Raw genomic sequence first — 15,189 nt, 5'->3', positions numbered from 1 at the left:
CCTGAAAAGCTGGGTAAAATGGATGAAGTCCTGGTATAGGATGATATGTTTAAGCAAATAACTGACTCAAGAAGAAATTGATAACTTGGATACACCTATAGTCTCTCTCTCTCTCTCTCACACACACACACACACACAGATCAAAGGTCAAAAATCAGAAATGGGACAAAAGCCAAACATCAAGGGCTACACAATCCTTCGTGGCTTCACAGACACGTCTACCAAACATCCAAAAAACACGTAACTCCTGACTAGAACATAAACGGTTCTTATAAGTTTTAAAAGGGACTAGTCTCCAATTCATTTTACAAAACTCCGTAATACAGATACCAAAACCTCACAAAAGTAATTACAGTTCCATCTCATTCATGAACACCGATTCAAGAAACCTAAACAAAGGTCAGCAAACTGAATTTAGTGATGATAAAAAGGTAATATACATTATGAGCTTAGGTTCATCCCAGAATGCGTGTTTGTTTTAATACTTACACACACACACACACACACACACACACAATTTACCCCAACAACAGACTATGAGGGAAAAACAAAATGACCATCTCAAAGACATAAAAAGACACGTCAGATAAAATTCAGCACCCATTCATGATAAAAGCTCTTGGCAAACTAGAAAAAGAAGGGAATTTCCTTGCCTAGTGGGAAACCAAAAAGAAAAAAGAAAAACAGAGTAAGCATATTTCATGATGAAATGCTGAAAGCCGCCTTCTCAAATCAGAGATGATAAAAGAGTGGACAGTTCTTTGAAACAACGTGCTGGAGAAGCGAGTCTGCAGGCACACACAAACGGGAAGGGGTGGCGTTTTTAAAGCATTTTTTTTTTAAATTGAGGAAACCTAAGAGAATCTGCAAAGGATAGAGTTAACAGAATTGAATCAGAACTTAAAGGGTCACTGAACCAAAAGAAGTAGGGTACAAATTTCATTATATTTGCATACACCAGCAACGGTGAGAAAAAGAGAACTTTTAAAAGCAATTTATATTTAACAAAATGTAAGGTCTACACGAATATACATGGAAGTACAACAGCGCTCTTCTGAAGAATGCTGTTTCAAAGGAACTGAAAACGACCTGTACAAGGGAAGAAACAAAGCAGTGAGCCTTCCGGGAAGAGGAGGAAGGTGAAGTGGGAAGGCGGGGAGGAGAGAACACCGGCTGGCCGAAGGCAGCATCCTCCCAGCCCGCGCCAGTGCTGAAAGTGGCTCGCTCAGAGGAAGTCACTTTCCAACAACGAAATGACTCAACACCCACCTCTCCTGTCTTTCTCCACGTGGCTGGAGCTCCCTCGCCCATGACGACCTGTCCCTGCACCAATCCTCCTACCTCTAGGTAGAAGGCAAAAATGAATCGCCAAGGCCCCCAGCTTTTTGAGAGTAGACCATCCAGGACAGACCCCCCTACTTCCTAAGTCCCTCTAGGAATCCCGTAGCACAGCGCAAGTCCCCAGCCCCACCCAGCCCCACCCCCTCACCTTCCCATGATGCTCCCGAGGCTCCTCCGAGTGAACTCAACTTGTGGTACCACAGGTGCACCCTGGTCTGTGCTCAGAGGGCAGCAACTGCTCGGATGAGGTCTACTTTCTGTTTTACTGTTTTTCTCTTATGAGTATCATCTGCTCCACAGAAAAAGACAGAACTAAAAAGACCCGATTATAGTAACCACCACCGAGACAAGAGTCTTAGGAAAAAGCATGGTGAAACATAAAAAGCTTATATGAAAAAAAAATAAGCCAACACAAATAGCCGAGAAAACTCTGAAAAAGAAAACTGATGAAGGCATTCTAACCCTACCAGACACTGAAACATGATGAAAACCACACAGCACTGGTACATTCATGCAAGGGCCAGTAAGAAAGAACAAGAAAAAATCACCAAGTAACCCCTCACACTGTACCTAGGGAACTTCGACAAGTAATAAAAGTACATCCCCAATCAACTGGGAAAAGAGAACTCTAAGGGTTAATTCTGTGTGTCACTTGCAGTGTTTGGGGATGCAATCGGCATCTGCACCAGGGACCTGATACAAAGGAGACCGTACTCCACGGTGTGGCAGGGGGGGAGGGGGGGCTGCCGCACACAGGTCTGGAGAGAACAGAGAGACCGGCCCTGTGGACTCCCTGCTGCGCACGCCCTCTCAGCCCTCTCAGCCCGCCAGCCCGCCAGCCCTGGGACCAGGACCGGATCCCTGGTGCTCCTGGCTCTCCGGCACGCAGGCCCACGCTGCAGACTCTGGACCTGCCAGCCTCCACACTCAGGTGAGAAGGTTCCTTCTAATGAATCTCTTTCTCCTAGCCAATCGGACGTGTATCCATATACACATCCTAGCGGTCCTGCTTCTCCGCAGAGTCCGAACAAAAGACCCCCACAAGGAAAAGTACTTAAGGAGCAAGCAGCCATCCGGAGAAAGCCAATTAAGTTGGATACATTCCTCTCTCCACATTAGGATAAGAGAAATATAAACAATGAATCTATGAAATTGCTATAAAACAACATAGAAAAGTTCCTTTGTGACTCTGAAGTATGGATGCCTCGTCCTGCCACTAAATATAAAATCCAAAGACCATAAGAGCATGATAATTGACTACACAATTTTTTAACTTAAAAGCCCCTCTGCATGACCCCCTCAAAAAAAGGGTCCCGTGATTAGTGTCAAAAGACAAATGATAACATGAGGGATGGTGGTTAGTAACTCAAATCACAAGGGTCCACGGTCCCTAACATATAAAAAGCTTTCATAAATCAATTTTTTAAAATACCAACAACCAAATGGAAAACTTTAAGATAAAAAAAAAATACAGGTTTAAAGTCCAGAAAAAAGGAAATACAAATAACTTTTAAATATATAAGATGCTTAACCATCAATCAGGAGACAGATGCAAAGTAAAGCGACATTAGCGGACTGGCGAAAACCCAGAGGCTGCATAAGACCGCGCCGCTGGCGCGCGGCGCAGGGAAGCAAGTGCTCTCACACACCCACGGTGGAGCACAAGTCGGTGCAGCCCCTGGGAGGAGCAATCTGGCAATATTTACCAAAACCGTAACGGCAGCGTGGCTTCCAGGAATTCATCCTACAGATACACTTGCACATTTATGAACTGACACATATTCAGAGTTTATCATGGCAATATTGTTTAAATTGCAAATAAGTAAAAACACTACGAATGCCCACCGAAAGAGAGCTGGTGAAACTAGGGTACGTTCATAGAATGGAATAAAGCCATATGAAGGACTGCTTTATGTATTCCTTTGCACAGATCTACAGGAAACACATTTAAGTGGGTGGGGGAGGGGGCTACAAAGAACAGAAGAGTTCAAACGGTACGTCAGAGCATGCCACCATATGGATAAAAGTGGGGTAGAAACTAAAGTGCAATACAGTGCTTCTCTGAACGAAGACACTCCTCCGGAAGGACATGCAAAGGACTAATGAAGTGGTCAGCTGCCAGAGGGTGGAGTGGGTGGTGAATTAGGCAAAAAGAACTGTGGTGGGAGACTTTTATCTATACCCTTTCCTCCTACTTTGTGAGTTCTGAAACATACGGATGTGTTGATTATTCAAAATACTACACTTTAAAAACAAAGACACAAAGTGAGGAATCTTTTCCTTTTAATCTTCATTGTCTGTTTTCTGTTACCATTTAGCCCCCTCAAACCCCGTCCCCAGCTTGCAGTCCCCACCCTGCTGTTCACGTCCATCAGCCCTGTGTCCTTCCTGCTCGCTCCCTCCCTCCACCCCTCGACCCCCTCATAGCTGTCAGCCTGCTCTCTGAGTCTGGAAGTGAGCATTCTCAGTGGAACCCTAAAATCTCCTTTCGTATGAATCACACTGACAGGACACTCGGAGTGTGAAATCTGTGTGTGCTCCGTCTGGAAACAAAAGGAAAGTCGACGGAAAGAAACGTTTTGTCTGTTAGGAAAAAACCGGCATGTTACATTAAACACTGTTGAGCTTTGGTTTCTAAATGTATGTGAGTTCAGTATTACAAATTCTTATTAAAATTCAGCTTGATTTTGAAAATATCCTATTGGTTAGCTTTTATTTTGTCTGGGGATGTATTTGGGGAAGTGATTCTGCTTTTGGAGGTGCTAAGCATATTGAAAATACAAGCTCTTATTTCCTAGAGACACTGTCTAGATCAATCTGAACGTCGACCTCCCTGAGAAACAAACTCTTCCTGTCGAACAGGAGCCTCTGGCTGGGCGTCCCACGTGGCTCCACCTCCACTGCTTGTCCCACGAGGAGTTTAGTGGAACTTAAAAATAATGGGCACTCTACAGTTAGGGGGGGATGAAAACACTTCCAAAGTACTCTGAGGAGTGTTTGCTTTTTCTCAGAATACACAAAAATGGCAATATTTACGTTAAATAGTCATGCTTCTATAGTACTTCCTACATAATGACAGTGCCAATCGAAGCATACAATAGAACTAAACTAAGCCCATTAAAACGCTATTCATTAAAGTAAGATTCTACCTGCACTACGCTTTAAATATTTAACTGGGAAGGATATTAAGTAACTAATTGCCATGTGGCGGAAGTCATCAGCAACTGCCTCCGAGAGGAAGTGGACGCGGAGCCTGGTCCTGAAGGAAATGACGGGCACGCGGGGTCCTTAATCACAGCGGTCCTACAACCCGAGATGCGTTTCGGCACACTGCAGCGAAATGAGTGACGTGATCCCTCCACTGAGTCCTTCCGAAACTCTGGTGACACGGCCAAACTGCCTGTGTTCGCAGAGTCCAGGGTGGTGCCGACAGCCCCTGACAAGCCCGTGACTGTGCAGCTCACAGACCCACAGACCGGTCTCTTGCTTAACAAGAAATGAGAGAGATCTTTTTTCTTTTCCCACTTTTCACCAAAAGGCCAGAAAAAGTAACTTGAAAACAATGTACATGCCTGCCTCTATAAATCCCTTTACATAGTAACACAGCTTTGAAATCACGTATGCAAGAGACAGGACTGAACACGTTGCACATGTTTTGTTTGAGGCTGTAAGCTCCTTGACGAGCTCTTACATAAAAGGCACGTGGGAAGACGCCAGCGAACTCAAGTTCATAGGTGAGAAATGAGCTGAACTGATTAAAATTAAGCTTCGTATCTTTATATATTTTGCTTAGCCTTAACAATCTCGTCAGGGTGTGTAAAAAGCACTTGAAAAACTGAATAGTGTCACTGTCTCCCCATCTCTTCATCAGCCCTACCGCACAAAAGGGAGAAAAAACACATACAAGGGAAAGTGGCACCGTGATGCTAACGACTGGAAGCAGTGCAAGCCTCACTGGGATTCACAGTTAGAGTCCCAGCTCATGATCCGTTAGTGTCACTCAATGACAATCTCTGAAGCAGGATGCAATTGAGCAACTTTACCAAATGCGTATATACTGTTTTTCTACAAATCATGTCAGCTGAAATATACAGCCCAATAACCTACAAGAGTATTTAATGAGGCTAATTTAAACTAGAAGCTGCTTAATATACTTAAAGTACACGATTCCCTTTAGTATTATAATATATTGTAATTGAAGTGATTATGTTTATAAACTAGTTTACGAAGAATAACACTGCCAAAGGCAACAATGTTTTGATACAGTAGTGCTTGCCATTAAAGCAAAAACCAAAAACAAAGCGCACAAGATACAAATACCAGGAACGTGCCAACTGGCAAGAGTAAATGATCGATAAAACCGTTTTCCTGGGTAAGCCTCACAGTGACAGAGCACTCCCTCGAAGGACTCGGAACACAACTGACAACGAACATGAAGAGGCTGACATTCTCTGCGGCCACTACCCAGTCACGGAAGAAGCAATTCAACACTCTTCCCACCCTTCGATCCCAAACACCCACCCACAAGCAAACACTTTAGATTGGATTACAGTTCTGCAGCTTCTGAGAACGACATTTTTTCCCCAGTGAGAAGAGAATGTTGAAAATGGGACCGGGAGACTTCTTAGACAGCCCAGCCCGGCCTCCCAACGCAGAGCTCAAGGATGGGAGGGTGGGAGGATGCAGGACGGGGCGGAGGCCTGCAGAGCGTCGCTGAGCTCACCTGCTGCGGCTGGTACCTCTGCTGGGACTGGGATGGCAGGTACTGAGCCTGTGGGGGGAGGTGCGGAGGCTGCGGCTGCTGGTTGTAATAAGGCTGCTGGCCCTGCTGGCAGTAACCACTCACACCTTGTTGTCCGTACTGCGGCGGCATCTGTCAGAAAGTCAGGCAAAGAAAGGGAGAAAGTCAAAAAGTACACTTCAATGAAATCAAACACCGTTTCAATTTGGCAACATGAACTGGGTTCTCTGCTAAGCAGTGGCATTCGATATTTTTAAGTCTTTCCCTTACACGGGTCAACATTTTGCCTTATAGTCACAAACTGTCCTATCGATGAAGTCAAAAGATATTTTCTCTAAAACATCACATACATCAGTTACCAGTTACATCAGCAATTCCATGGACTATTTTGCTAAAAAGAAACATTGCTTTACAATAATACTATGAATATCAAATAACACAACCACCAATATGAGTTCTTCAAAGAAAGATATTCCTAATATGAGGACAGCATCCTCCCAGCTGGTAAAACAGGAAATGATGCCAAGCAGAGCACACTGCACTGCAAGAACCTGAGAGAGGGACAAAAACATGGCCTCGAATGTGTCTTCTCCATCTCTTATTTACCTGAGCCTAAAAAGTCTTGAAATCATTGCTCAAAAAACATCCTTCCTTCTTCATACAATAAATACAGTTGATTTTTTTTAAGTGTTTTTTTTCAAATGAGAAATCTATGGACTTATTTTTCTAATTGGAAGAGAGAGCTGGAGAAGAAAAGAAAAAAGACATCAGAAAGCACTCTACAGACAAGAAGGGTGAAGTCACTCTCAACACCACAGTATGGTCCATCTGACAACGCCAAGAACTCGAGCCCCATTAAAAGCCCACACACTTACAAATTCACTGATCAGTTCCAGATAACACACTTAGGAAACTTACTCACTATAGACTACTGAGGGACAAAAAAGAGGGAATGGTGAAAGAAGACAAATATTAAATGCTTTGCCTCTATGATCAATTAGCACTTACAATTCATGACACATACAACGAAGTAAAAGGGAAAAAAGGCAAAAAGTTCAAGTTCATGGGTTTTTTTTAGAACCTATCCTTATTTCCAAGACCTGGCAGCAATGCCCCCAAAACACGCAGCCCACAACGGCTCCCAAACGCCTCTCATCACACAGACCCTACGTCACAGGAGCAGGCGAGTTTGTACTGAAAGCCATGTAGCAGCACAGTTGAAGTCTTTGCTTTTATTTATTTTACAGCTTGGTATCTCGTAATGAATGTATGTCCCTGCCATAAGCCAAGCCAAAGCATTTCCATAAAATACAACTCCACATGCTAAAATACCATAGACTACCCACAACACATATCCTTCCGTTCAACACCCATATGTTTGATTTGATATCTAATACTATATTTCACACAAGCGTCTTTGCAGTTTGATTTGAGGCAGTTAGGATCACACTTTGTGCCGGTGTTAAAATGACTGCAAAGCTCAGTCAACACAGCCAGCAAACTCCCCTCTGAATTGCACTTTACTATGTTGACTTTCTGGTTTACAGAAACCTCACACACAATATGGAAGTGTTGGTTTGGGGCGGGGGGTTCCATTTTCCAAGCGAAACGACAACAGGGCACATGACAGGGAGGAGTCTATCTGGAGCAGTGACGACACACTAGAACCTTCACCTGCTGCAGCCCTGCAAAGCTCCGGGGCAGGTTGGGGTGCAAGGGCGGCGGCCTGAGAGGCAGGCAGCGTGGACGGGCGTGGAAGCAAATCTCCGGTGGAGCCGCAGCAGCGGTCTGCAGAACACGGGAGAGGCGAGGGGAGGCCACCAAGCACACCTGCTTGGGAGAGTTCATGACTGTCTTCCACAGGTAAAAGCCTATTTGCTCTCCTTTTGGATACACGGTCTACTTCCCTTGGCACTACCCTGCCTGGCGCCTCCTCTCTCTGAGCCCCGGATGGGTGATGGGGGGGGGGGGGGGGGGGGGCACGAGCAGGCTGTCAGGGAGACCCGGGGCCCACCACCCCTGCAGGGGAGCCACAGGACGGAACAGAAGTGACTAACTCCCGTTCAGCGGAAGAACCCCTGGGTTACACACGTGGGAGGTCTAAATCCAGGTCCCACCGCGCCTCGGCTGCGGGAACACGGACAGTCGTCATCGTACTTGTCCTGCGTCTCCTCCACCTGCGCAGCGGGGCCACCTTCTCTGTCTGTCCACGTTAACACCACAAGCAGCAGCACACCAACCCGGCCTGGAATTCTCCACGGACGCCACCACTACGCATTAAACTGTAGGTTGCAGTGTTCGCGCTGGAGTATTCGTTACTTCCTAGGTTTTACCTTTGAAGAGCAATTTCTAAATATAATACCTCGGCTGTCTGGAACTAAAGCCTCATTCCTGAATGATCAATATGGCTTTTGTTTTAATCAATTTAGATGCAGGGCTTTCAAAGAAATAGTATATGCTTTTCTGACAGCTCCAACTGAACAATCATTCTAACACGCGTGTCAGCAGGCTGGGCCCCAACATGCTCGGGGCCCCCGCACTGGTATGCTGCACAGCCCCCCGCACAGCCCCAGAGCGGACTCGGGCCCCACGCTGCACCGTCTGCTCACGTGCCAGGGAGGCGTTCAGCCAGCGCTCGTCACCCTGCGCGCGACCCCCAGCGGAATCTGCTGAGGCCCGAGAAACCCACGGCACTGTTAACACAGGAAAGGGTCGGCCCACGACGGAAGCACGTGAGCTTTCACTGTTTTGTGACATCGATCTTGGCTGCTGAGCGTCTTTGTGTTTGTCTCTTAGTTCTCAGCCGCAGCCAGGGTCAGTGAGACTGCCGGACTGCTGCATGCGTGGGAAACTGTGAACCGGGAACTGCTGAGCGCCTGGACCACGTGCAGAGGGCCGAGGGCAGGAGGCCTTTCTGGCTCGGATGTCGCCTCTTCCCTGAGCAGCCCAGCCCTGACTGCCGCCATCTGCATGCCAGCCTCCAGTTCCATTTCTCCGGGGGGGTGGTGGTCTTGTTCAGTCCACGAGCTCACATCCGTCCTCCTCACTAGACCATGAGCTCCCACGTGCACGGCAGGCTTCCCGGAAGAGGGACTGCCAGACGGCAAGTGTGTTTGTTGAATGAATGAACGATGTTGCTCGGTGGAATAATAAATTGAGCTGTTATAAAAAATGTTAAAGCAATGAAAGAACACTTTATAAAACCGAAATCGCCTGTGCCCTCCAAATCTTTGACACACGTTATGTTCAGCTTCACCCCACAGCCAGCAGCACCGAATCTACCCTAAAGCAGCATCGGGCCCTTGGCTGTTCACCGCTAACCACTGACGTCATGACCATCCAAATTACTGGGTTTCCAGCATGGTCTGAATAAAAAGATTATCTCTACACTAAACTAAAGGGGCATCTCTAGAAAAGTCTGGGATGAGCGCTTTTGTCTGTTATTTAAAAACAAGAAAAACCAAGAATTTACTTCACTCGTTTCTAAACAAGCAGGACCCTGACGTGGAACGTGGCACACACAACAGCAAAACACTTACCCCGATTTTCAAAGTAACGTGCATGCTTTCGAATAGGACTGGAGAGGAGAAGCACAGCTGGAAATGACTCACTCACTTCAACATTTACTTCGGGAAGCCGTTGGGATGGCGGATTTGAGGGTTACCTTTCACAGCCCTGTATCACGTTAAATGCGCCGAGTTCCAGGCTCCGTGTTTCATTTCACCTGACCCTGAACTTCTCACTCACACTCTCAACTGAAGAGATAATCAAGGCTTATCTTCCCCTTTCTATTCCTAAAAACAATTTTAGAAAGCAGTTTGGCCGCAAAGTTGAAAGGTGCACTGACTTACGGCCTGGCAATTCCCCTCGTGGATAAACTCACGCCAAAGACACACTCACTGAGTCCCCGCAAGGACACTCGACGTGACTGCTTACGAAAGCCAGAAAGAGGAGAGTCAAACCCTGCCGCAGCAGGGAGACGGAGGAACAGATTTCGCTGTAGTCACACAACAGAATTCTATGCAGTATTCAAAAATAGTGCAGCATTTAAGACCCACATATCAAAACAGTTCAAAATCTAAAAATTGTAATGCCGAATTAAAAAAGAAAGCAACAAAAGGTTAAGGCAACATGATACTGTTTGTAAAGATTTTTAATGCACAATAGTAGTACATATTGTTTATAAAACTACGTATATAGTCAAAGTACAAAAACACGCCACGCGCTGAAAAGGAAATATATGATCCTCTCTAGGGAGGGGAGGGGGAAAAACGAGGGTGGACCTTCAGCCTTGCACTTTTTCCCTTTAAAAAAGAGAGATGAGCCCTGGCTGGCGTAGCTCAGTGGATTGAGCGTGGGCTGCGAACCAGGCATCGTAGGTTCAATTCCCAGTCAGGGCACATGCCTGAGTTGCAGGCCATGGCCCCCAGCAACCGCACATTGATGTTTTTCTCTCTCTCTCCTCTCTAAAAATAAATAAATAAAATCTTTAAAAAAAAAGAGAGATGAAGCAAATATAGAAAAATGTTCACAGCACCTATATAACCTTGCTGTAGTTACACAAGTGTCTACCATATTTGTTTCTGTACTTTTCCATATCCCTGATTATTTCCTAATTTAAACTAAAGGCGTCGCCTCCACCACGTCCCAGGCTCCAGCACCACCAGCCAAAGGAAGAGTCACGGGAGACGCTGCGGCAGCCCCAGGCAGGAGAAGGCCCCGCCCCAGGGAGGGCTGGCGAGAGGGGTGCCTGGCCCACCGCTTTGTTTAAAGAGGCCCAGCTATGGCTGTGCCCCAGGACCACTCACCACCGGCCGCCCCCCCCAGCCCTGCTCCGAGACAAAGACTTCATCAGGGTCTTCTCGATCTCCCGTGGGCCAGCGGGGCTCTGAGGGAAGCACTTCATGCCGGCGTTTCTCTGTCCTTCTACAGGGAACACTGATCTGACCAAGTTAACGAGAAACAAGACCTCGAGTCAAAAATGCTCCAGAAATACACGCACTATAAAAATAAAACATAACACCAATTAACACGTTGAAGGATCTGCGAAATCCTTAAAGAGTTAAGAGACCCCTCCCCTTTGAGTCTGGGGTTTCTCCGGGGCATCTGATGGCAAGCACACCCCATGCCCACCGGGAGGTGAAATTCCACGGAGGCGGAGCCTGGACAGCGCCGCTCCTGGGCCCTCGGAACTCCCGGCCCTGCCGCAGCAACAGCTAACTGCGCGTTTGCTGACGGAGCCTCGGGAGCCAGCACATAAATCACCCCCTGTAAATCGCACACCCCCGACACATAAACGTAAGAGCTTTCTGCCTTGAGCTACGCCCTGGTCCAGTCCCATGTTCTGTCTCCACAACAGCTCATAAAAACACTGGGAACAGACATACACCCCACTTTGATGTGAGCCTGAAAGTTATGGCAGGGAAATACACCTTCGTTTCTGTTATGGATCTGTCACCTCCGGATTATCTGAATCTACCTACGTTATCAGCTTGTCCTTCCTTTTGGAGGGAAACAGTTGAAGATCAAAAGAATGACACTGGCCTAAACGCCAACACAGCCTCACAGAGGTAAAACACCCCACTTCTGAATTCCAACATAAAGATTTGACGCTGTGCAAGGGGACGAGCACTTTTCTCCCCATCCTCAACTTCCCGGACGAAAGACCTACCGTTCTTTCCTCACTGCGGAAAGACACACATAACATAAAAGGCTCCATCTCAAGCGCTTTGCAGTGGACGGCTCAGGGGCGGTAAGCGGGTCCACACTGTTGCCCAGCCATGCCTCACCGGCCCGGACGGAAACGCTGCACCCACCGAACTCCGACTCCCTTTTTCCTCCCACACCCCCGGCCCCTGCCAGCCGCTGTTCTGCGTCCTGTCTTCATGAATTTGGCTACTCTAGGTACCTCACGTAAGTATAATCATGTAACATTTGTCCTTTTGTGTCCGGCTTATTTCACTTAGCAGAATGCCTTCAAGGTCCATCTGCATTACAGCGCCAGAACTCCACTCCTTGGTAAAACACTCCACTGTAAGTTTATGCCGCAGGTTGTTTATGTCGCCCTCCACTGTGGGCACCCGGGTTGTTCCTGCCTTTGGTTATCGTGAGCAACACAGCCCTGTGGATGGGCACACAAGTGTCCGTTCCAGTGTTCGCTTTCACTCCTCTTAGATGTTCTCAGAGTGGGGCAGCTGGGTCCTCCACTGGCCCCGGGTTGAGTTTTCCGAGAAACCGCCACGCTGTCTGTCTCTCACAGGGACTGGACCGTTTTCTGCTTCTGCCAGTGGTGCGCCAGGGCTCCCCTCTCTCCGCACGCCTGACAATACTGGCGGTGTTCTCTGCCTGTTGCGTAACACCCAGCCCAGTGGATGTACAGCGGTATCACACCTGACTGTGAGCCTGACTCTCGTTTCCCTAATGATCAGCGATGCTGAGCATCTTTCCACAGGCTTTTCGGCCATTCGTTTATCTTACTTGAAAAACTGTACCCAAGTCCTTTCCCCGTTTTTCAACCAGGTGGTTGTCTGTTGTTGAGTTGTAAGGGTGTTTTACATATTCTGGCTACTAGTCCCTTATGTGATGTTTGATTTCCAAATATTTTCTCCTATTCCGTGGGTAGCCTTTTTGTGCTCTTGACTGTGTCCTTTGATAAACAAAAGTTTTTAATTTTAATGTAGTCCAGCTTATCTGCCTTTTGCTCTGTTGCCTGTGCATTTGGTTCCACATTCAAGAAATCGTTACCAAATCTAATGTCATAAAGCTTTCCTCTCTGTTTTCTTCTAACAATTGTATAGCTTTATCTCTTGTGTTTAGATCTGTAATCCACTTTGAGGAAATTTTTGCATGTGGTATAAGGGAAGGGTCCAACTTCTCCTTTGCAAAGACCAACTGTTCTACTTTATATAATTTTCACATCAGTGTCAGATCCTTTTGTCCTAAGAAGCACAGCTTGGTTTGGCACCTACACTTTCCTTAAGAACGATATTAAATGTATACACATTCAACAGACTGTACAATCTGTTTATGTCAAGTTCAAGAACAGGCAAAATTAATTTGTAGTAACAGAAGTTACACTAGTGGTCGTAAAGAGATGGGGACTGGCTAGAAGATACGAGAAAACTCTCTGGGAGTCTTGAAAATATTCTGTATCTTAACAGAGGTAGTAGGTTTGTGGATAAATATATCGGTCAAAAACTCATTTGAATATATACTTAATGTCTGAGCATTTTATTGTATGTAAATTATAACTTTAAAAAATGCTAGCAGGTCCTGGATGGTGTGGCTCAGTTGGCTGGAGCGTCGTCCCATAGACTAAAAGGCCACGGGTTCAATTCCCAGTCAGGGCACACACCTGGGTTACAGGTTCGATCCTCAGTCAGGGTGCACGCAAGAGGGCGACCAGTTGATGCTGCCCTCTCACATCAATGTTTCTCTGTTCCTCTCTCCTTTTCTCTCTTTCTAAGGAAAGCGATGAAAAAATGTCCTCAGGTGAGGATTTAATAAAGAAAATACTGGTAAAATATGTACATAGACTTAATTACAAAAGTAACATCTAAATTTTCTAATTTTTACATTAAAGCCTTACTTAAGCTTAGACATAAAGTTCCTGATTGATGATAAATAATGACTGTTCCTAGGTGCTCAGCAGGAGATTTTCGTATTTTCACCCTACATAATCCAAAATATTATACAGCATTTGGGCATATTTAAATAAGCATGGTGAGTGTGCAAATTCAAATATCTAAGGCAAGACACAATATGTATAGAACAGAGAGCCCTTTAACCCTGAATTCAACGTTTAAGAATTTATCTTAAGAAAAATACAAAACAAGTATGAAAAAGATATGGAGAGCCAGAGTTCAATGCATCCCCCCCACGGTAGGGCCCTCACTCAAAAGCACAGAAACAATCTAAATGCCCATCAATAGAGATCGGGTAAAATAAAGGTGGAGGAACCAATAAAAGAGCACAGAGCCATTTAAAATGAAAGGATTGTAGTGTGGGTAAAACATATTTAAAAACAAGGTCTGTCCACGGAGTACTGGAGTGGAGTGAAGGGACGGCAGGTCACAAAGGTGTGTAGGGGTGTGTGTGTGTGTGTGTGTGTGTGCACGTGCGTGCGCACACGTGCTGCTTTTGAACAGGAAACTCTGCATCTGTGTGCAATGCGAGCAAAGAACAGCCCAGAAGAACAACACCACCGTGTTATCTGTCATTTCCTAAACCTACACAGTGCTTCTCATGAATCTAGAACAAAATGCAATTTATTTTGGATTCTTTATTGCTGTCTTTATAAGAGTTATCAAAAAGTATATTATACCAATTTGTCTTTAACAGCAGAAACCTCCTTAATTTTTGTTTTCCACCATAGGTTTGAGCCCCTCCAGGTAAATTCTACAGAATGAAAAGGGATAAAAGCATGGGGGAAAATCCTAAGATGGAACAGCGACATTTTCGTCGTTACTGTGGCAAATCTGCTGGCACAGTTACGATCAGACGCTATTTTTCACGCATAAAAGGCAGACTGAAAATTCCCCACAGCCAGGAATACAGACACTCCGCCAGCGTGTGGCTGAAACAAGTGCATGAGAAAATTTTATTATGTCAACATGTCCAGTCAAAAATAATGTGCTAGAAGGTAATAAATAAAGTTTACAAGGTCAAGATCCTACATCTGCTCCACAGTCTACAGTCCCTTAAGCTAAGTTCCCAACTGAGACTTCTAAGCAGTTTAGTTGCGCTTTTTTTTCCCCTCCATTTTCTTGTTTTAAAAAGAAAAATCTTATCCTCGGGCTTGACTAAGGGAGGAAAAAAAAAACTACACAATTTCCCGAAATTACTCCTTCATGCTTGAAAAATGAGAAACAATCAACAAATGTATATTGAGCACATATCGTATGCACTGTTTACTGCAGCTGAAGTCCTTCAAACTCTGTCTGGCTCCCCTCGAGCAACAGAAAAAAGACAAGCAGGGGCGGAAGAAGGAGCTGGCAAAGCACCCCAAAGTCAAGTGATGCCTTCGGCCCCAGCACAGACTTGATGGCCAAGGACAAAAACAAGCCTGTCACACAGCGCGCACTGCTTGCTCTGGAGCCCCCTGCCCC

At 45.9% G+C, this 15,189-nt stretch overlaps 1 protein-coding gene across 1 annotated transcript in view; it reads right to left on the bottom strand.

The window, feature by feature from the left end:
• Positions 1–15,189, bottom strand: part of ARID1B (AT-rich interaction domain 1B) — a 395,196-nt gene that overhangs the window by 266,221 nt on the left and 113,786 nt on the right. Inside the window, 1 exon segment of the mRNA XM_028508460.2 lies at positions 6,065–6,214. Coding sequence (XP_028364261.2) covers positions 6,065–6,214 — 150 coding nt within the window.

The sequence above is a fragment of the Phyllostomus discolor genome, chromosome 4 (genome assembly GCF_004126475.2).
Source record: "Phyllostomus discolor isolate MPI-MPIP mPhyDis1 chromosome 4, mPhyDis1.pri.v3, whole genome shotgun sequence".
In the NCBI taxonomy this organism is placed as follows: Eukaryota; Metazoa; Chordata; class Mammalia; order Chiroptera; family Phyllostomidae; genus Phyllostomus; species Phyllostomus discolor.
The sequence above is the reverse complement of the archived record's forward strand: the minus strand, read 5'-3'. Positions and strand labels throughout refer to the sequence as shown.